Source organism: Coregonus lavaretus (assembly GCF_964263955.1).
Source record: "Coregonus lavaretus genome assembly, chromosome: 16".
NCBI lineage: Eukaryota > Metazoa > Chordata > Actinopteri > Salmoniformes > Salmonidae > Coregonus > Coregonus lavaretus.
Window position 1 is genome coordinate 38536435 of NC_140003.1, and position 23756 is coordinate 38560190.

Below are 23756 nucleotides of genomic sequence, written 5' to 3' on the forward strand. Positions count from 1 at the left end.
CCAATTCAATGCCTGGAATGGAATAAACCCATTATATAGGATTGGTGTGGGGATGACATTTGAATAATGATAATGACAATGTCTGTCTGTTTCTAAAGCAATCCCAATTATCTCCTAGGTATCAGAAATGTCATCTGTGGTTGCATAATGAGATTCTGCAGAACTATCTATCTATCATCTATCTATCTATATATCTATCTATCTATCTATCTATCTATCTATCTATCTATCTATCTATATATCTATCTATCTATCTATCTATCTATCTATCTATCTATCTATCTATCTATCTATCTATCTATCTATCTATCTATCTATCTATCTATCTATCTATCTATCTATCTATCTATCTATCTATCTATCTATCTATCTATCTATCTATCTATCTATCTATCTATCTATCTATCTATCTATCTATCTATCTATCTATCTATCTATCTATCTATCTATCTATCTATCTATCTATCTATCTATCTATCTATCTATCTATCTATCTATCTATCTATCTATCTATCTATCTATCTATCTATCTATCTATCTATCTATCTATCTATCTATCTATCTATCTATCTATCTATCTATCTATCTATCTATCTATCTATCTATCTATCTATCTATCTATCTATCTATCTATCTATCTATCTATCTATCTATCTATCTATCTATCTATCTATCTATCTATCTATCTATCTATCTATCTATCTATCTATCTATCTATCTATCTATCTAGGCCCAGTGCCCCCAGGCTTCCTAGTACCCCTGTGGATAGGCCCAGTGCCCCCAGGCTTCCTAGTACCCCCTGTGGATAGGCCCAGTGCCCCCAGGCATCCTAGTACCCCTGTGGATAGGCCCAGTGCCCCAGGCATCCTAGTACCCCCTGTGGATAGGCCCAGTGCCCCCAGGCATCCTAGTACCCCTGTGGATAGGCCCAGTGCCCCCAGGCTTCCTAGTACCCCTGTGGATAGGCCCAGTGCCCCCAGGCTTCCTAGTACCCCTGTGGATAGGCCCAGTGCCCCAGGCATCCTAATACCCCTGTGGATAGGCCCAGTGCCCCAGGCTTCCTAGTACCCCTGTGGATAGGACCAGTGCCCCAGGCATCCTAGTACCCCTGTGGATAGGCCCAGTGCCCCCAGGCTTCCTAGTACCCCTGTGGATAGGCCCAGTGCCCCCAGGCTTCCTAGTACCCCTGGTTGGGAACCACTGCTCTAGTCTAATGTAGATTATCAAAGGTGTCCAATTCAATGCCTGGAATGGAATAAACCCATTATATAGGATTGGTGTGGGGATGACATTTGAATAATGATAATGACAATGTCTGTCTGTTTCTAAAGCAATCCCAATTATCTCCTAGGTATCAGAAATGTCATCTGTGGTTGCATAATGAGATTCTGCAGAACTATCTATCTATCATCTATCTATCTATCTATCTATCTATCTATCTATCTATCTATCTATCTATCTATCTATCTATCTATCTATCTATCTATCTATCTATCTATCTATCTATCTATCTATCTATCTATCTATCTATCTATCTATCTATCTATCTATCTATCTATCTATCTATCTATCTATCTATCTATCTATCTATCTATCTATCTATCTATCTATCTATCTATCTATCTATCTATCTATCTATCTATCTATCTATCTATCTATCTATCTATCTATCTATCTATCTATCTATCTATTCTATCTACAGTTGAAGTCGGAAGTTTACATACACTTAGGTTGGAGTAATTAAAACTCGTTTTTCAACCACTCCACAAATGTCTTGTTAACAAACTATAGTTTTGGCAAGTCGGTTAGGACATCTACTTTGTGCATGACACAAGTAATTTTTACAACAATTGTTTACAGACAGATTATTTCACTTATAATTCACTGTATCACAATTCCTGTGGGTCAGAAGTTTACATACACTAAGTTGACTGTGCCTATAAACAGCTTGGAAAATTCCAGAAAATGATGTCATGGCTTTAGAAGCGTCTGATTGGCTAATTGACATCATTTGAGTCAATTGGAGGTGTACCTGTGGATGTATTTCAAGGCCTACCTTCAAACTCAGTGCCTCTTTGCTTGACATCATGGGAAAATCAAAAGAAATCAGCCAAGACCTCAGAAGAAAGTCTGGTTCATCCTTGGGAGCAATTTCCAAATGCCTGAAGGTACCACGTTCATCTGTACAAACAATAGTACGCAAGTATAAACACCATGGGACCACGCAGCCATCATACCGCTCAGGAAGGAGACGGGATCCGTCTCCTAGAGATGAACGTACTTTGGTGCGAAAAGTGCAAATCAATCCCAGAACAACAGCAAAGGACCTTGTGAAGATTCTAGAGGAAACAGGTACAAAAGTATCTATATACACAGTAAAACAAGTCCTATATCGACATAACCTGAAAGGCCGCTCAGCAAGGAAGAAGCCACTGCTCCAGAACTGCCATAAAAAAGCCAGACTATGGTTTGCAACTGCACATGGGGACAAACATCGTACTTTTTGGAGAAATGACCTCTGGTCTGATGAAACAAAAATAGAACTGTTTGGCCATAATGACCATCGTTATGTTTGGAGGAAAAAGGGGGATGCTTGCAAGCCGAAGAACACCATCCCAACCGTGAAGCACGGGTGTGGCAGCATCATGCTGTGGGGGTGCTTTGCTGCAGTAGGGACTGGTGCACTTCATGAAATAGATGGCATCATGAGGAAGGAAAATTATGTGGATATATTGAAGCAACATCTCAAGACGTCAATCAGGAAGTTAAAGCTTGGTCACAAATGGGTCTTCCAAAAGGACAATGACCCCAAGCATACTTCCAAAGTTGTGGCAAAATGGCTTAAGGACAACAAAGTCAAGGTATTGGAGTTGCCATCACAAAGCCCTGACCTCAAGCCTATAGAACATTTGTGGGCAGAACTGAAAAAGCGTGTGCGAGCAAGGAGGCCTACAAACCTGACTCAGTTACACCAGCTCTGTCAGGAGGAATAGGCCAAAATTCACCCAACTTATTGTGGGAAGCCTGTGGAAGGCTACCCGAAACGTTTGACCCAAGTTAAACAATTTAAAGGCAATGCTACCAAATACTAATTGAGTGTCTGTATACTTCTGACCGACTGGGAATGTAATGAAAGAAAGAAAAGCTGAAATAAATCATTCTCTCTACTATTGTTATGATATTTCACATTCTTAAAATAAAGTGGTGATCCTAACTGACCTAAGGCAGGGAATTTTTACAAGGATTAAATATCAGGAATTGTGAAAAACTGAGTTTAAATGTATATATATATATATATATATATATATATATATATATATATATATATATATATATCACACACACACACACACACATACACATACACACACACACACACACAGACAGGCACATACATATACACACATGTGTGAGGCCTACTGCTAATTAAGAGGAATAATTAGGCAGACACCCACACCCACACTTATTTAACACACACAAAATCCGGCTCTGGTAATTAGGGGCATTAATTACAAGTGTAGTTGTCTCTTTGAGTGTTCTGTATCACTCAGACTGGCACACAGCATGGATCCTTTACTGTAGCACTTTACACACACACACACACACACACACACACACACACACACACAGTGCTCAGTACTGTAAACAAGTGATGCCTAATTAGTCCTAGACTGATTGCTGGCCGTGGGTTAACCTTTCTGTCACCATGGGAGCAGAAGACAAGAAATCACCAAATGTTTAACTCAAAGATCATTCCCCTCAGTCCTGCTGGGTCAATACCCTACCCTTTATCCAGACATGAAACTAGAAGTTAACCTTGAATGGCCTAAAGCACCTTTAAACCCCCCTAAGTAACATAATACAAAAATCCCCATCAAAATCCATCAATTTAAGCTAGAAGGCCGGCGACGGCCAACGCCTGAGCTGGACAGGAGGGGGAGCCAAAGCGAAGGCTGGTGTGACATTTTATTTTTTTGCAATTTATGAATGTGTTATTCAATTCGTTTCTAAGGGCTTTAGTAGTAAAGGCCAAATGCAATATTTTATCTATTTTTTGGGGGGTTGATAGTCCATCCATGCTAGCAATGTTAGCCTCAAACTGCACTAAATCTCTCCAGCTAAAGAGCTAGCTTAGTGTTAACATTCAACATGAGTTCTACCCTTCCAAGATGCTAACACCATTAGCCTGCTAGCATAGTGTTACGACGCTAGCCTTAGTAACCACCACTGACACCATTGTAGTGACTTCTAACAAATGAAAAAAGGATGACTTAAAATCCCACATGCCCAGAGAGGTGACATTGAGCTAATGATGATCCAAATTGGGAATAAAGAATTAGCTTTTTTCCCCTCTGGATGAGTCACTGAGTGTATGACTGTTTTCCCATCTGACTGAGTCACTGAGTGTATGACTGTTTTCCCCTCTGGATGAGTCACTGAGTGTATGACGGTTTTCCCCTCTGGATGAGTCACTGAGTGTATGACTGTTTTCCCCTCTAGCTGAGTCACTGAGTGTATGACTGTTTACCCCCCTGACTGATACACTGAGTGTATGACTGTTTTCCCCTCTCGCTGAATCACTGAGCGTATGACTGTTTTCCCCTCTGGCTGAGTCAAATCAAATCAAACTTTATTTGTCACATGCGCCAAATACAACAGGTGTAGACCTTACTGTGAAATGCTTACTTACAAGCCCTTAACCAACATTGCAGTTCAAGAAAGAGTTAAGAAAATATTTACCAAATAAACTAAAGTAAAAAATAATAAAAAAGTAACACATTATAATAACAATAACAAGGCTATATACAGGGGCTACCGGTACCGAGTCAATGTGCAGGACTACAGATTAGTCAAGGTAATTTGTACATGTAGGTAGGGGTAAAGTGACTATGCATAGATAATAGACGGCAGGTAGCAGCAGTGTAAAAACAAATGGAGGGGGGTTTCAATGTAAATAGTCCGGGTGGCCATTTGATTAATTGTTCAGTAGTCTTATTGCTTGGGGGAAGAAGCTGTTAAGGAGCCTTTTGGTCCTAGACTTGGCGCTCTGGTACCGCTTGCCGTGCGGTAGCAGAGTGAACAGTCTATGACTTGGGTGACTGGAGTCTTTGACAATCCTTTGGGCTTTCCTCTGACATCGCCTAGTATATAGGTCCTGGGTGGCAGGAAGCTTGGCCCCAGTGATGTACTGGGCCGTACGCACTACCCTCTGTAGCGCCTTACGGTCAGATGCCGAGCAGTTGCCATACCAGGCAGTGATGCAACTGGTCAGGATGCTCTCGATGGTGCAGCTGTATAACTTTTTGAGGCTCTGGGAACCCGTGCCAAAGCTTTTCAGTCTTCTGAGGGGGAAAATGTGTTGTCGTACCCTCTTCACGACTGTCTTGGTGTGTTTGGACCATGATAGTTTGTTGGTGATGTGGAACCAAGGAACTTGAAACTCTGGACCCACTCCACTACAACCCTGTCGATGTTAATGGGGGCCTGTTCGGCCCGCCTTTTCCTGTAGTCCACGATCAGCTCCTAAGTCTTGCTCACATTAAGGGAGAGGTTGTTGTCCTGGCACCACACTGCCAGGTGTCTGACCTCCTCCCTATAGGCTGTCTCATCATTGTCGGTGATCAGGCCTACCACTGTTGTGTCGTCAGCAAACTTAATGATGGTGTTGGAGTCGTGTTTGGCCACGCAGTCGTGGGTGAACAGGGAGTGCAGGAGGGGACTAAGCACGCACCCCTGAGGGGGTGTTGAGGATCAGCGTGGCAGACGTGTTGTTGCCTACCCTTACCACCTGGGGGTGGCCCTCAGGAAGTCCAGGATCCAGTTGCAGAGAGAGGTGTTTAGTCCCAGGGTCCTTAGCTTAGTGATGAGCTTTATGGGCACCATGGTGTTGAACGCTGAGCTGTAGTCAATGAACAGCATTCTCACATAGGTGTTCCTTTTGTCCAGGTTGGAAAGGGCAGTGTGGAGTCTGATTGAGATTGCGTCACCTGTGGATCAGTTGGGGCGATATGCGAATTGGAGTGGGTCTATGGTATCCGGGATGATGCTGTTGATGTGAGCCATGACCAGCTTTTCAAAACACTTCGTGGCTACCGACGTGAGTGCTATGGGGCGGTAATTATTTAGGCAGGTTACCTTCGCTTCCTTGGGCACAGGGACTATGGTGGTCTGCTTGAAACGTGTAGGTATTACAGACTCGTTCAGGGAAAGGTTGAAAATGTCAGTGAAGACACTTGCCAATTGGTCCGCGCATGCTTTGAGTACACATCCTGGTAATCCATCTGGCCCCGCGGCTTTGTGAATGTTGACCTGTTTAAAGGTGTTGCTCACATCGGCTACAGAGAGCGTTATCACACAGTCGTCCGGAACAGCTGGTGCTCTCATGCATGCTTCAGTGTTGCTTGCCTCGAAGCGAGCATAAAAAGCATTTAGGTCGTCTGGTAGGCTCGCGTCACTGGGCAGCTCGCAGCTGGGATTCCCTTTGTAGTCCGTAATAGTTTTCAAGCCCTGCCACATCCGACAAGCGTCAGAGCCTTTGTAGTAGGAATAAATCTTAATCCTGTATTGACACTTTGCCTGTTTGATGGTTCGTCTGAGGGCATAGTGGGATTTCTTCTAAACGTCCGGATTAGTGTCCCGCTCCTTTAGCCTTTAGCTCGATGCAGATGTTGCCTGTAATCCATGGCTTCTGGTTTGGATATGTACGTTCGGTCACTGTGGGGACGACGTCGTCGATGCACTTATTGATGAAGCCAATGACTGAGGTGGTATACTCCTCAATGCCATTGGATGAATCCCGGAACATATTACAGTCTGTGCTAGCAAAACAGTCCTGTAGCATATAATCTGCGTCACTGAGTCACTGAGTGTATGACAGCACACACACACACACCTACAAAACACACACACTGATTTAGCATCCACAGAGGTCACACTAATGAAATGTGTACCCAGATGTAGAATTCTCTTGCTCAGTGCACAATATGGTAGTGTGTTTCTGACGTTTTGTTTCCATAGTTGCTGAGTAAGGAGGAGGGGACTAATGATGGGAGGGTATAAGAAACATGTTTAACTCTGTCTATTCACTCTCTCTCTCTCTCTCTCTCTCTCTCTCTCTCTCTCTCTCTCTCTCTCTCTCTCTCTCTCTCTCTCTCTCTCTCTCTCTCTCTCTCTCTCTCTCTCTCTCTCTCTCTCTCTCTCTCTCTCTCTCTCTCCCCCCCTAACCCTCTCCTCTTTTGTCTTGAGGGCAGCTAACTCAATGTCCTGTCTTCTCTCTGTCTCTCTCTTTCCCTCCATAGTTGACGGCTGTACGGACTGGTCGGTGGACTACCTGAAGTATCGTGTGTTGAAGGGGGAGCCGGTGAGGCTGAAGTGTGCCCTGTTCTACGGCTACATCCGGGCTAACTACAGCCAGGCTCAGAGTGTGGGCCTCAGCCTCATGTGGTACCGCAGCTCTGGCCTGGGCCACGGAGACTTCGAGGAGCCCATCTCCTTCGACGGCGTGCGCATGAGCAAGGAGGAGGACGCCATCTGGTTCAGACCGGCCGACCTGCAGGACGTGGGCCTCTACTCCTGTGTGCTACGGTAAGACAGGAGGGACAAACTCTACTGTAGTCTACTCCTGTGTGCTACGGTAATTAGAGACAGTAGGGATACTAGAGATACAGTAAGACATTAGAGACAGTAGGGATACTAGAGATATGGTAACAAAGAGACAGTAGGGATACTAGAGATACAGTAAGAAAGAGACAGTAGGGATACTAGAGATACAGTAAGACATTAGAGACAGTAGGGATACTAGAGATACAGGAAGACATTAGAGACAGTAGGGATACTATAGATACAAAAAGACATTAGAGACAGTAGGGATCCTAGAGATACAGTAAGACATTAGAGACAGTAGGGATGCTAGAGATACGGATACCAGAGATACAGTAAGACATTAGAGACAGTACGGATACTAGAGATACAGGAAGACATTAGAGACAGTAGGGATGCTAGAGATACGGATACTAGAGATACAGTAAGACATTAGAAACAGTAGGGATACTAGAGATACAGTAAGACATTAGAGACAGTAGGGATATTAGAGATACAGGAAGACATTAGAGACAGTAGGGATACTAGAGATACAGTACGACATTAGAGACAGTAGGGATACTAGAGATACAGGAAGACATTAGAGACAGTAGGGATACTAGAGATACAGTAAGACATTAGAGACAGTAGGGATACTAGAGATACAGGAAGACATTAGAGACAGTAGGGATACTAGAGATACAGTAAGACATTAGAGACAGTAGGGATACTAGAGATACAGTAAGACATTAGAGACAGTAGGGATACTAGAGATACAGTAAGACATTAGAGACAGTAGGGATACTAGAGATATGGTAACAAAGAGACAGTAGGGATACTAGAGATACAATAAGACATTAGAGACAGTAGGGATACTAGAGATAAGGTAAGACATTAGAGAAAGTAGGGATGCTAGAGATACGGATACTAGACATACAGTAAGACCTTAGAGACAGTAGGGATAGTAGAGATACAGTAAGAAATTAGAGACTGTAGGGATACTAGAGAAATGGTAACAAAGAGACAGTAGGGATACTAGAAATACAGTAAGACATTAGAGACAGTAGATACTAGATATACAGTACGACATTAGCGACAGTAGGGATACTAGAGATACAGTAAGACATTAGAGACAGTAGGGATACTAGAGATACAGGAAGTCATTCGAGACAGTAGGGATACTAGAGATACAGGAATACATTATAGACAGTAGGGATACTAGAGATACAATAAGACATTAGAGACAGTAGGGATACTATATATACAGGAAGACATTAGAGACAGTAGGGATACTAGATATACAGGAATACATTATAGACAGTAGGGATACTAGAGATACAATAAGACATTAGAGACAGTAGGGATACTAGAGATAAGGTAAGACATAAGAGACAGTAGGGATACTAGATATACAGGAATACATTATAGACAGTAGGGATACTAGAGATACAATAAGACATTAGAGACAGTAGGGATACTAGAGATACAGTAATACTTTAGAGACAGTAGGGATACTAGAGATGCAGTAAGACAATAGAGACAGTAGGGATACTAGAGATACAGTAAGACATTAGAGACAGTAGGGATACTAGAGATACAGTAAGACATTAAAGACTGTAGGGATACTAGAGATATGGTAACAAAGAGACAGTAGGGATACTATAAATACAGTAAGACATTAGAGACAGAATATACTAGAGATACAATACGACATTAGCTACAGTAGGGATACTAGAGATACAGTAAGACATTAGAGACAGTAGGGATACTAGAGATACAGAAATACATTATAGACAGTAGGGATACTAGAGATACAATAAGACATTAGAGACAGTAGGGATACTAGAGATACAGGAAGACATTAGAGACAGTAGGGATACTAGAGATAAGGTAAGACATTAGAGACAGTAGGGATGCTAGAGATACAGTAAGACATTAAAGACAGTAGGGATGCTAGAGATACGGATACCAGAGATACAGTAAGACATTAGAGACAGTAGGGATACTAGAGATACAGTAAGACATTAGAGACTGTAGGGATACTAGAGATACGGTAACAAAGAGACAGTAGGTATACTAGAAATACAGTAAGACATTAGAGACAGTAGATACTAGAGATACAGTACGACATTAGTGACAGTAGGGATACTAGAGATACAGTAAGACATTAGAGACAGTAGGGATACTAGAGATACAGTAAGATAGAGACAGTAGGGATACTAGAGATACGGTAAGACAGAGACAGTAGGGATACTAGAGATATAATAAGTCATTAGAGACAGTATGGATCCTAGAGATACGGTAAGAAATAGACAGTAGGGATACTAGAGATAAGGTAATACATTAGAGACAGTAGGATACTAGAGATACGGTAAGAAAGAGACAGTAGGGACACTAGAGATACAATAAGACATTAGAGACAGTAGGGATACTAGAGATACAGTAAGAAAGAGATAGTAGGGATACTAGATATACGGTAAGACAGAGACAGTAGGGATACTAGAGATACGGTAAGACATTAGAGACAGTAGGGACACTAGAGATACAATAAGACATTAGAGACAGTATGGATCCTAGAGATACCGTAAGAAAGAGACAGTAGGGATACTAGAGATACAGGAAGATATTAGAGACAGTAGGGACACTAGAGATACAATAAGACATTAGAGACAGTAGGTCTACTAGAGATATAGTAAGACATTAGAGACAGTAGGGATTCTAGAGATACAGTAAGACATTAGAGACTGTAGGGATACTAGAGATACAGTAACAAAGAGACAGTAGGGATACTAGAAATACAGTAAGACATTAGAGACAGTAGATACTAGAGATACAGTACTACATTAGCGACAGTAGGGATACTAGAGATACAGTAATACATTAGAGACAGTAGGGATACTAGAGATACAGTAAGAAAGAGACAGTAGGGATACTAGAGATACGGTAAGACATTAGTGACAGTAGGGATACTAGAGATACAATAAGACATTAGAGAAAGTAGGGATACTATAGAGACAATAAGACATTAGAGACAGTAGGGATACTAGAGATACAGTAAGACATTAGAGACAGTAGGGATACTAGAGATACAGTAAGACATTAGAGAATGTAGGGATACTAGAGATATGGTAACAAAGAGACAGTAGGGATACTAGAAATACAGTAAGACATTAGAGACAGTAGATACTAGAGATACAGTACGACATTAGCGACAGTAGGGATACTAGAGATACAGTAAGACATTAGAGACAGTAGGGATCCTAGAGATACGGTAAGAAATAGACAGTAGGGATACTAGAGATACGGTAAGACATTAGAGACAGTAGGGATACTAGAGATACAATAATACATTAGAGACAGTAGGGATACTAGAGATACAGTAAGACATTAGAGACAGTAGGGATGCTAGAGATACGGATACTAGAGATACAGTAAGACATTAGAGACAGTAGGGATACTAGAGATACAGTAAGACATTAGAGACTGTAGGGATACTAGAGATATGGTAACAAAGAGACAGTAGGGATACTAGAAATACAGTAAGACATTAGAGACAGTAGGCTCCTAGAGATACGGTAAGAAAGAGACAGTAGGGATACTAGAGATACGGTAAGACATTAGAGACAGTAGGGCTACTAGAGATATAGTAAGACATTAGAGACAGTAGGGATACTAGAGATACAGTAAGACATTAGAGACTGTAGGGATACTAGAGATACAGTAACAAAGAGACAGTAGGGATACTAGAAATACAGTAAGACATTAGAGACAGTAGATACTAGAGATACAGTACTACATTAGCGACAGTAGGGAAACTAGAGATACAGTAATACATTAGAGACAGTAGGGATACTAGAGATATAATAAGGCATTAGAGACAGTATGGATCCTAGAGATACGGTAAGAAATAGACAGTAGGGATACTAGAGATAAGGTAATACATTAGAGACAGTAGCGATACTAGAGATACAGTAAGAAAGAGATAGTAGGGATACTAGATATAAGGTAAGACAGAGACAGTAGGGATACTAGAGATACGGTAAGACATTAGAGACAGTAGGGACACTAGAGATACAATAAGACATTAGAGACAGTATGGATCCTAGAGATACCGTAAGAAAAAGACAGTAGGGATACTAGAGATACAGGAAGATATTAGAGACAGTATTCTCCTAGAGATACGGTAAGAAAGAGACAGTAGGGATACTAGAGATACGGTAAGACATTAGAGACAGTAGGGACACTAGAGATACAATAAGACATTAGAGACAGTAGGGCTACTAGAGATATAGTAAGACATTAGAGACAGTAGGGATACTAGAGATACAGTAAGACATTAGAGACTGTAGGGATACTAGAGATACAGTAACAAAGAGACAGTAGGGATACTAGAAATACAGTAAGACATTAGAGACAGTAGATACTAGAGATACAGTACTACATTAGCGACAGTAGGGATACTAGAGATACAGTAATACATTAGAGACAGTAGGGATACTAGAGATACAGTAAGAAAGAGACAGTAGGGATACTAGAGATACGGTAAGACATTAGTGACAGTAGGGATACTAGAGATACAATAAGACATTAGAGAAAGTAGGGATACTATAGAGACAATAAGACATTAGAGACAGTAGGGATACTAGAGATACAGTAAGACATTAGAGACAGTAGGGATGCTAGAGATACGGATACTAGAGATACAGTAAGACATTAGAGACAGTAGGGATACTAGAGATACAGTAAGACATTAGAGACTGTAGGGATACTAGAGATATGGTAACAAAGAGACAGTAGGGATACTAGAGATACAGTAAGAAAGAGATAGTAGGGATACTAGATATACGGTAGATATACGGTGTCTCTAATGTCTTACTGTATTTCTAGTATCCCTACTGTCTCTTTGTTACTGTATCTCTAGTATCCCTACAGTCTCTAATGTCTTACTGTATCTCTAGAAATACAGTAAGACATTAGAGACAGTAGATACTAGAGATACAGTACGACATTAGCGACAGTAGGGATACTAGAGATACAGTAAGACATTAGAGACAGTAGGGATCCTAGAGATACGGTAAGAAATAGACAGTAGGGATACTAGAGATATGGTAAGACATTAGAGACAGTAGGGATACTAGAGATACAATAATACATTAGAGACAGTAGGGATACTAGAGATACAGTAAGACATTAGAGACAGTAGGGATGCTAGAGATACGGATACTAGAGATACAGTAAGACATTAGAGACAGTAGGGATACTAGAGATACAGTAAGACATTAGAGACTGTAGGGATACTAGAGATATGGTAACAAAGAGACAGTAGGGATACTATAAATACAGTAAGACATTAGAGACAGTAGATACTAGAGATACAGTACGACATTAGCGACAGTAGGGATACTAGAGATACAGTAAGACATTAGAGACAGTAGGGATACTAGAGATACAGTAAGACATTAGAGACAGTAGGGATACTAGAGATACAGGAATACATTATAGACAGTAGGGATACTAGAGATACAATAAGACATTAGAGACAGTAGGGATACTAGAGATAAGGTAAGACATTAGAGATAGTAGGGATACTAGAGATACAGTAAGACATTAGAGACAGTAGGGATACTAGAGATACAGTAAGACATTAGAGACAGTAGGGATACTACAGATACAGTAAGACGTTAGAGACAGTATGGATACTAGAGATACAGTAAGAAAGAGACAGTAGGGATACTAGAGATATGATAAGACAGAGACAGTAGGGATACTAGAGATACAGTAAGACATTAGAGACTGTAAGGATACTAGAGATACAGTAACAAAGAGACAGTAGGGATACTAGAAATACAGTAAGACATTAGAGACAGTAGATACTAGAGATACAGTACGACATTAGTGACAGTAGGGATACTAGAGATACAGTAATACATTAGAGACAGTAGGGATACTAGAGATACAGTAAGACATTAGAGACAGTAGGGATACTAGAGATACAGTAAGACATTAGAGACAGTAGGGATACTAGAGATTCAGTAAGACATTAGAGACAGTAGGGATACTAGAGATACAGTAAGAAAGAGACAGTAGGGATACTAGAGATATGATAAGACAGAGACAGTAGGAATACTAGAGATACAATGAGACATTAGAGACAGTAGGGATACATGCGATACAATAAGACATTAGAGACAGTAGGGATACTATAGATACGGTAAGAAAGAGACAGTAGGGATACTAGAGATACAGGAAGATATTAGAGACAGTAGGATTTTAGAGATACGGTAAGAAAGAGACAGTTGGGATACTAGAGATACGGTAAGACATTAGAGACAGTAGGGACACTAGAGATACAATAAGAAATTAGAGACAGTAGGATACTAGAGATACGGTAAGAAAGAGACAGTAGGGATACTAGAGATACGGTAAGACATTAGAGACAGTAGGGACACTAGAGATACAATAAGACATTAGAGACAGTAGGGCTACTAGAGATATGGTTATACATAAGAGACAGTAGGGATACTAGAGATACAGTAAGACAATAGAGACAGTAGGGATGCTAGAGATACGGTAAGACATTAGAGACATTAGAGACAGTAGGGATACTAGAGATACAATAAGACATTAGAGACAGTAGGGATTCTAGAGATACAGGAAGATGTTAGAGACAGTAGGGATACTAGAGATACAGTAAGACATTAGAGACAGTAGGGATACTAGAGATACAGGAAGACATTAGAGACAGTAGGGATACTAGAGATACAGTAAGACATTAGAGACAGTAGGGATACTAGAGATACAGTAAGACATTAGAGACAGTAGGATACTAGATATACGGTAAGAAATAGACAGTAGGGATACTAGATATACAGGAAGACAGGAGAGACAATAGGGACACTTGGTAAGAGAGGAGATATAGCAACCCAATGATTATTTACTCTAGCGTGCTACATGCTCCCTTCCACACTCTACATTCAACCGAAGGTACTCCCTCTGTGATATTGATTACTGAGTCTCTTTTTCCCACTCTTTCTCACTCACACTTCCTCTCTCTCACAATCTCTTCCCCCTCCATTATCTGGCAGAGTCAGAATCAAAAGGGTTGTGATTTTTGTCATACTGTGGAGAGCATCTGAAGTGGATGTTTCTCATAGTACTCTCTCCCTCCTTCTCTCCTTCATTCTGCTTCATTGCAACTCAATATTATTAAGGTGTTCCTAATCAAATCAAATCAAATCAAATTGTATTTGTCACATGCGCCGAATACAACAGGTGTACAGTCGTGGTAAAAAGTTTTGAGAATGACACAAATATTAATTTTCACAAAGTCTGCTGCCTCAGTTTTTATGATGGCAAATTGCATATACTCCAGAATGTTATGAAGAGTGATCAGATTAATTGCAATTAATTGCAAAGTCCCTCTTTGCCATGAAAATGAACTTAATCCCAAAAAAACATTTCCACTGCATTTCAACCCTGCCACAAATGGACCAGCTGACATCATGTTAGTGATTATCTCGTTAACCCAGGTGAGAGTGTTGATGAGGACAAGGCTGGAGATCACTCTGTCATGCTGATTGAGTTAGAATAACAGACTGGAAGCTTTAAAAGGAGGGCGGTGCTTGAAATCATTGTTCTTCCTCTGTTAACCATGGTTACCTGCAAGGAAACACGTGCCGTCATCATTGCTTTGCACAAAAATGCCTTCACAGGCAAGGATATTGCTGCTAGTAAGATTGCACCTAAATCAACCATTTATCGGATCATCAAGGACTTCAAGGAGATAGATTCATTTGTTGTGAAGAAGGCGTCAGGGCGCCCAAGAAAGTCCAGCAAGCGCCAGGACTGTCTCCTAAAGTTGATTCAGCTGCCGGATTGGGGCACCACCAGTGCAGAACTTGCTCAGGAATGGCAGCAGGCAGGTGTGAGTGCATCTGCACGCACAGTGAGGCGAAGACTTTTGGAGGATGCTCTGGTGTCAAGAAGGACCACTCACAATTTTATTATTAAATTATTAAAGAGCAGCAGTAAAAGAACAATAGCGAGGCTATATACAGGGGGTACCGGTACCGAGTCAATGTGCGGGGCACCGGTTAGTAGAGGTAATTGGTGGGGGGGGGGGGGGGGGGGGGGGTGCAATGCAAATAGTCTGGGTAGCCATTTGATTAGATGTTCAGGAGTCTTATGACTTGGGGGTAGAAGCTGTTTAGAAGCCTCTTGGACATAGACTTGGCGCTCCGGTACTGCTTGCCGTGCGGTAGCAGAGAGAACAGTCTATGACTAGGGTGGCTGGAGTCTTTGACAATAGGGCATTCCTTTGACACCGCCTGGTATATCGCTCCTGGATGGCAGGAAGCTTGGCCCCAGTGAATTTTATTTTTATTTTTTTTCTGATGTACTGGGCCGTACACACTACCCTCTGTAGTGCCTTGCGGTTGGAGGCCGAGCAGTTGCCATATCAGGCAGTGATGCAACCAGTCAGGATGCTCTCGATGGTGCAGCTGTAGAACCTTTTGACCTTTCGAGGATCTGAGGACCCATGCCAAATCTTTTCAGTCTCCTTAGGGGGAATAGGTTTTGTCATGCCCTCTTCACGATTGTGTTGGTGTGCTTGGACCATGTTAGTTTGTTGGTGATGTGGACACCAAGGAACTTGAAGCTCTCAACCTGCTCTACTACAGCCCCGTTGATGAGAATGGGGGCCTGCTCGGTCCTGTTCTTTTTCTTGTTGTCCACAATCATCTCCTTTGTCACGTTGAGGGAGAGGTTGTTGTCCTGGCACCACACGGCCAGGTCTCTGGCCTCCTCCCTATAGGCTGTCTCGTCGTTGTCGGTGATCAGGCCTACCACTGTTGTGTCATTCGCAAACGTAATGATGGTGTTGGAGTCGTGCCTGGTCATGCAGTCATGAGTGAACAGGAAGTACAGGAGGGGACTGAGCACACACCCCTGAGGAGCCCCTGTGTTGAGGATCAGTGTGGCAGATGTTTTGTTATCTACCCTTACCACCTGGGGGCGGCCCGTCAGGAAGTCCAGGATCCAGTTGCAGAGGGAGGTGTTTAGTCCCAGGGTCCTTAACTTAGTGATGAGCTTTGAGGGCACTATGGTGTTGAACATTGAGCTGTAGTCAATGAATAGCATTCTCACATAGGTGTTCCTTTTGTCCAGGTGTGAAAGCGCAGTGTGGAGCGCAATAGAGATTGCATCATCTGTGGATCTGTTGGAGCGGTGTGCAAATTGGAGTGGGTCTAGGGTTTCTGGGATAATGGTGTTGATGTGAGCCATGACCAGCCTTTCAAAGCACTTCATGGCTACCGGCGTGAGTGCTACGGGTCGGTAGTCATTTTGGCAGGTTACCTTAGTGTTCTTGGGCACAGGGACTATGGTGGTCTGCTTGAAACATGTTGGTATTAAAGACAGGGAGAGGTTGAAAATGTCAGTGAAGACACTTGCCAGTTGGTCCGCACATGCTCTGAGTACACATTTACATTTTACATTTTAGTAATTTAACAGACGCTCTTATCCAGAGCGACTTACAGTTAGTGAGTGCATACATTTTCGGAGAAAGTGATCACACAGTTGTCCGGAACAGCTGAAGCTATCATGCATGTTTCAGTGTTACTTGCCTCGAAGCGAGCATAGAAGTAATTTAGCTCGTCTGGTAGGCTCGTGTCACTGGGCAGCTCGCGGCTGTGCTTCCCTTTGTAGTCTGTAATAGTTTGCAAGCCCTGCCACATCCGACGAGCATCGGAGCTGGTGTAGTACGATTCGATCTTAGTCGTGAATTGACGCTTTGCCTGTTTGATGGTTCGTCGGATGGTTCTTATAAGCGTCCAAGTTAGAGTCCGGCTCCTTGAAATCGGTAGCTCTACCCTTTAGCTCAGTGCGGATGTTGCCTGTAATCCTTGGCTTCTGGTTGGGGTATGTACGTACAGTCACTGTGGGGACGATGTCATCGAAGCACTTATTGACGAAGCCAGTGACTGATGTGGTGTACTCCTCAATGCCATCGGAAGAATCCCGTAACATATTCCAGTCTGTGCTAGCAAAACAGTCCTGTAGCTTAGCATCTGCTTCATCTGACCACTTTTTTATTGACCGAGTCACTGGTGCTTCCTGCTTTAGTCTTTGCTTGTGAGCAGGAATCAGGAGGATATAATTGTGGTCAGATTTTGAAAATGCAGGGCGAGGGAGAGCTTTGTACACATCTCTGTGTGTGGAGTAAAGGCGGTCCCAATCTCCTTCCGCAATATCTTATTTTCTTTCTACTGTGAATGACGGGGATGAGAGCCCTGTCGGGTGTCTGGAGCAAATCCCGCTCAGCCGACTCATTAAATAAAAAGTATTCGTCCAGTCCAAGGTGAGTAATCGCTGTTCTGATGTCCAGCAGCTCTTTTCGGTCATAAGAGACGGTAGCAGCAACATTATGTACAAAATAAGTTACAAACAATACGAAAAAACAAACAAAATAGCACGGTTGGTTAAGATCCATACAACGGCAGCCATCCCTTCCGGTGCCATTTTTGAATGTTCCTAATGTTTGGTATACTCAGTATATATATATATATATATATATATATATATATATATATATATATATATATATATATATATATATATATATATATATTAAATGGTTTGATGAAGAATGCAAAAACCTTAAAAAGAAATTGAGAAACCTCTCCAACCAAAAACATAGAGACCCAGAAAACCTTAGCCTACACCTTCACTATGGTGAATCACTAAAACAATACAGAAAAACACTACGGAAAAAGAAGGAACAGCACGTTAGAAATCAGCTCAATGTAATTGAAGAATCCATAGAATCTAACCACTTCTGGGAAAATTGGAAAACACTAAACAAACAACAACATGAAAGGTTATCTATCCAAAACTGAGATGTATGGATAAACCCCTTCTCCAATCTTTTTGGCCCTATAACAAAGAACAAACAGCAAAAACAAATACATGATCAAATACAAATCTTAGAATAAACTATTAAAGACTGCCAGAACACACTGGATTCTCCAATTACATTGAATGAACTACAGGACAAAATACAAACCCTCCAACCCAAAAAGGCCTGTGGTGTTGATGGTATCCTAAGTTAAATGATACAATGTACAGACCACAAATTCCAATTGGCTATACTTAAACTATTTAACATCATCCTTGGCTCTGGCATCTTCCCCAATATTTGGAACCATGGACTGATCACCCCAATCCACAAAGGTGGAGACAAATTTGACCCCATTAACTACCGTGGGATATGCATCAACAGCAACCTTCGGAAAATCCTCTGCATTATCATTAACAGCAGACTCGTACATTTCCTCAGTGAAAACAATGTACTGAGCAAATGTCAAATTGGCTTTTTACCAAATTACCGTGCGACAGACCACGTATTCACCCTGCACACCCTAATTGACAAACAAACAAAACAAAACAAATGCAAAGTCTTCTCATGCTTTGTTGATAAAAAAAAAAAAAATTGACTCAAATTGTCATTAGGGTCTGCTATACAAATTGATGGAAAATGTTGTTGGGGGAAAAACATACGACATTGTAAAATCCATGTACACAAACAACAATGACCTGTGTCCATGTATGCTGATGATTCAACCATATACGCATCATCAACCACAGCTAATGAAGTCACTGAAACCCTTAACAAAGAGTTGCAGTCTGTTTTGGAATGGGTGGCCACTAATACACTTTTCCTGAACATCTCTAAAACTAAGAGCATTGTATTTGGTTCAAATCATTCCCTAAGTTCTAGACCTCAGTTTAATCTCGTAATGAATGGTGTGGCTGTTGAAGAAGTTAAGGAGACTAAATTACTTGGCGTTACCTTAGATTGTAAACTATCATGGTCAAAACATATAGATTCAATGGCTGTAAAGATGGGGAGAGGTCTGTCCGTAATAAAGAGATGCTCTGCTTTTTTGACACCACACTCCAAAAAGCAAGTTCTGCAGGCTCTAGTTTTGTCTAATCTTGATTATTGTCCAGTCGTGTGGTCCAGTGCTGCAAGGAAAGACCTAGTTAAGCTGCAGCTGGCCCAAAACAGAGGGGCACGTCTTGCTCTTCATTGTAATCAGAGGGCTGATATAAATACTATGCATGCCAGTCTCTCTTGGCTAAGAGTTGAGGAGAGACTGACTGCATCACTTCTTCTTTTCATAAGAAACAATAATGTGTTGAAAATCCCAAATTGTTTGCATAGTCAACTTACACACAGCTCTAACACACACACTTACCCCACCAGACATGCCACCAGGGGTCTTTTCACAGTCCCCAAATCCAGAACAAATTCAAGAAAGCGTACAGTATTATATAGAGCCATTATTGCATGGAACTCTGTTCCATCTCATATTTCTCAAATAAACAGCAAACCTGGTTTAAAAAAACAGATAAAGCAACACCTCACGGCACAATGACTCTCCCCTATTTGACCTAGATAGTTTGTGTGTATGTATTGATATGTAGGCTATGTGTGCCTTTTCAAAAAATGTATGTAGTTCTGTCCTTGACCTGTTTTTGTCTATTAATGTTCTGTATTATGTAATGTTTCATGTTTTGTGTGGACCCCGGGAAGAGTAGCTGCTGCTTTTGCAATAGCTAATGGGGATCCTAATAAAATACTAAATACCAAACAAGTGTGTGGTTAAAATTGGCAATAAAACACACATATTTCTTTCCACTGGGCCGTGGGGTGAGACAGGGATGCAGCTTAAGCCCCACCCTCTTCAACATATATATCAACAAATTGGCGAAGGCATTAGAACAGTCTGCAGCACCCGACCTCACCCTACTAGAATCCGAAGTCAAATGTCTACTATTTGCGGTTGATCTGGTGCTTCTGTCCCCAACCAGGGAGGGCCTACAGCAGCACCTAGATATTCTGCACTGATTCTGCCAGACCTGGGCCCTGACAGTAAATCTCTGTCAGACAGAAATAATGGTGTTCCAAAAAAGGTCCTGTTGCTAGGACCACAAATACAAATTCCATCTAGACACGGTTGCCCTAGAGCACACAAAAAACGATACATACCTCGGCCTAAACATCAACGCCACAGGTAACTTCCACAAAGCTGTGAACAATTTGAGAGACAAGGCAATAAGGGCCTTCTATGCCATCAAAAGGAACATAAGATTTGACATACCAATTAGGATCTGACTAAAAATCAGTTATAGAACCCATTGCCCTTTATGGTTGTGAGGTCTGGGGTCCGCTCACCAACCAATAATTCACAAAATAGGACAAACACCAAATTGAGACTCTGCATGGAGAATTCTGCAAGTATTTCCTCTGTGTACAACGTAAAACACCAAATAATGCATGCAGAGCAGAATTAGGCCGATACCCGCTAATTATCAAAATCCAGAAAAGAGCCGTTAAATTCTACAACCACTTAAAAGGAAGTGATTCCCAAACCTTCCATAACAAAGCCATCATCTACAGAGAGATTAACCTGGAGAAGAGTCCCCTAAGCAAGCTGGTCCTGGGGCTCTGTTCACAAACACAAACAGACCCCACAGAGCCCCAGGACAGGAACACAATTAGACCCAACCAAATCATGAAAAAACTAAAATATAATTACATGACACATTGGAAAGAATTAACAAAATAACTGAGCAAACTAAAATGCTATTTGACCCTAAACAGAGAGTACACAGTGGCAGAATACCTGACCACTGTGACCCAAACTTAAGGAAAGCTTTGACTATGTACAGACTCAGTGAGCATAGCCTTGCTATTGAGAAAGGCCACCGTAGGCAGACCTGGCTCTCAAGAGAAGACAGGCTATGTGGGCACTGCCCACAAAATGAGGTGGAAACTGAGCTGCGCTTCCTAACCTCCTGCCAAATATATGACCATATTAGAGACACATATTTCCCTCAGATTACACAGACCCACAAAGAATTAGATAACAAATCCAATTTTGATAAACTCCCATATCTATTGGGTGAAATACCACAGTGTGACGTCACAGCAGCAAGATTTGTGACCTGTTGCCACAGGAAAAGGGCAACCAGTGAAGAACAAACACCATTGTAAATACAACCCATATTTATGTTTATTTATTTTCCCTTTTGTACTTTAACTATTTGCACATTGTTACAAAACTGTATATAGACATACTATAACATTTGAAATGGCTCCCGAGTGGCGCAGCGGTCTAAGGCACTGCATCTCAGTGCTTGAGGCGTCACTACAGACCCCTTGGTTCGATTCCAGGCTGTATCACAACCGGCCGTGATTGGGAGTCCCATAGGGCGGCGCACAATTGGCCCAGCACCGTCCGGGTTTGTCCGGTGTAGGCCGTCATTGTAAATAAGAATTTGTTCTTAACTGACTTGCCTGGTTAAATAAATAAAAACATATTCTGGAACTTTTGTGAGTGTAATGTTTACTGTTCATTTTTGTATTGTTTATTTCACTTTTGTTTATTATCTTTTTCACTTGCTTTGGCAATGTAAACATATGTTTCCCATGCCAATAAAGCTCTTTGAATTGAATTGAGCTAGAGTCCTCCATTCCGCTGCTACTCATACAGTCGATATCCTCACATTAATAGTTGTTTTTTTGTCTTCTGGTTTTACTCAGTGATTGATGATCATATTGTATAATAAAAGTCTGCTCAGCATTTAAATTATCACTTAAAGTTTGATAATGTTGATAGAATAATCTATCTGGAGCCTATGTAGTCCTACTATATTATGGTGCATTGGAGTTATGCTGCTATATTGAGTTGGCTATATCTAAACATAGATCAATCCTTCAGTGGAGAAAGTACAACTTTGCATTAAAACCCTCCAGATGTTTTTCCCTGGAAGGAGATATGGACGTGCACAGGATCATTGAAGTGTGTGGTGTGTGTGTGCGTGTGGGTGTGTTTGTGTGTTAGTCCCTTTGTCCTTAGCCATCTGAAACCTAACTTTTCCCATCAGTGTGTGTAGGTGACCTTATCTACATAACATTCATGTTCTCTCTCCCTCCCTCTCTCTCCCTCCCTCTCTCTATCACTTTATCTCTCTCTCTCTCTCTCTCTCTGTCTCTCTCTCTCTCTCTCTCTGTCTCTCTCTCTCGCTCTCTCTCTCTCTCTCTCTTGCTATCTCTCTGTCTCTCTCTCTCTCTCTCTCTCTCTCTCTATCTCTATCTCTCTGTCTCCCCACTGGACGTAAATGAGAGCTGTAACCTCTAGTGTCTTCTCACCTTTAAACACACCCTCCCTCCACCTCTGTAATCCATGCATGTGTCTCCCACTGAATGAATTCACCACCTCTCAAATGATCCTGTGTCCATCAGTGTTCTGCCTGTGTGTTTCCCTGCTATTATTACTCTGAGAACGTACGTACATGGGGGATAATAATGTGTAGAGAATGGAAGCTGACGCGAGTGGGAGACTAATGCCTGCTGTGTTGCAGTAAAACAGCATTTGACAGAGAAAGTGTCGACCCCCGACTGTCCATCAATCAAACACCACACTGAGACTTTCCCACAATCCGGCAGTGCTCCCCCAGCGTGAATATTTAACAGGTAGAGAGAGCTCCCTCATTGGCTCCCCTGAGACTCCAGGAATCTGATTGGCTCAGGTGTCTCTCCCTCAGTGATAATCTCCCTCATCACGTCAACATGTATACTTCCAAGGCCCTCAGGCTGTTTGTGTGTGTCTCTGTGTCTCTGTGTCTCTGTGTGTGTGTGTGTGTGTGTGTGTGTGTGTGTGTGTGTGTGTGTGTGTGTGTGTGTGTGTGTGTGTGTGTGTGTGTTTAGGCAATATAAAAAACATGACTTTTAAAATAACAAAATCATAGCATTATCTGCTTACAGTTTCCAATCCAGTGCTACCTTGTCCTATTCTCAGTTAGCTCTATCCCAGCCTGCCTGCTTGCTCTATCCCTGCCAGTCTCAGCTGTGTGTGTTTTATGGTCTGGAGGTCAGTGGTGTCTCTAAGGGAGAAGTGACTCTCTTATTACATCATATGAAAGCCTGACATTTAGCCTGAATTGGAGCATCTGGCCAGTGGTAAAGGTAATGTAATAAAATGAAATGAAGCCCTATATGCTCCTGTACCAACTAGCTCTCACTGTCTCACATCAGAGTTAGACGTTCATCCATGTTTCTCAAACGTCAAATTTTGAAGTTGTTCCAAACGTCAAATGTCAAAGTGTTT

The 23756-nt window shown here is 41.7% G+C and overlaps 1 protein-coding gene across 1 annotated transcript in view; it reads left to right on the top strand.

Annotated features, from left to right (window-relative positions):
* Positions 1-23756, top strand: part of LOC311143760 (interleukin-1 receptor accessory protein-like 1) — a gene marked incomplete at both ends in the record, with an annotated part of 289988 nt that overhangs the window by 94126 nt on the left and 172106 nt on the right. The window contains one exon of the mRNA XM_084179638.1: positions 7299-7584. Within this exon, the coding sequence (XP_084035764.1) occupies positions 7299-7584 (286 nt within the window). The remainder of the gene's footprint in view (positions 1-7298; positions 7585-23756) is intronic.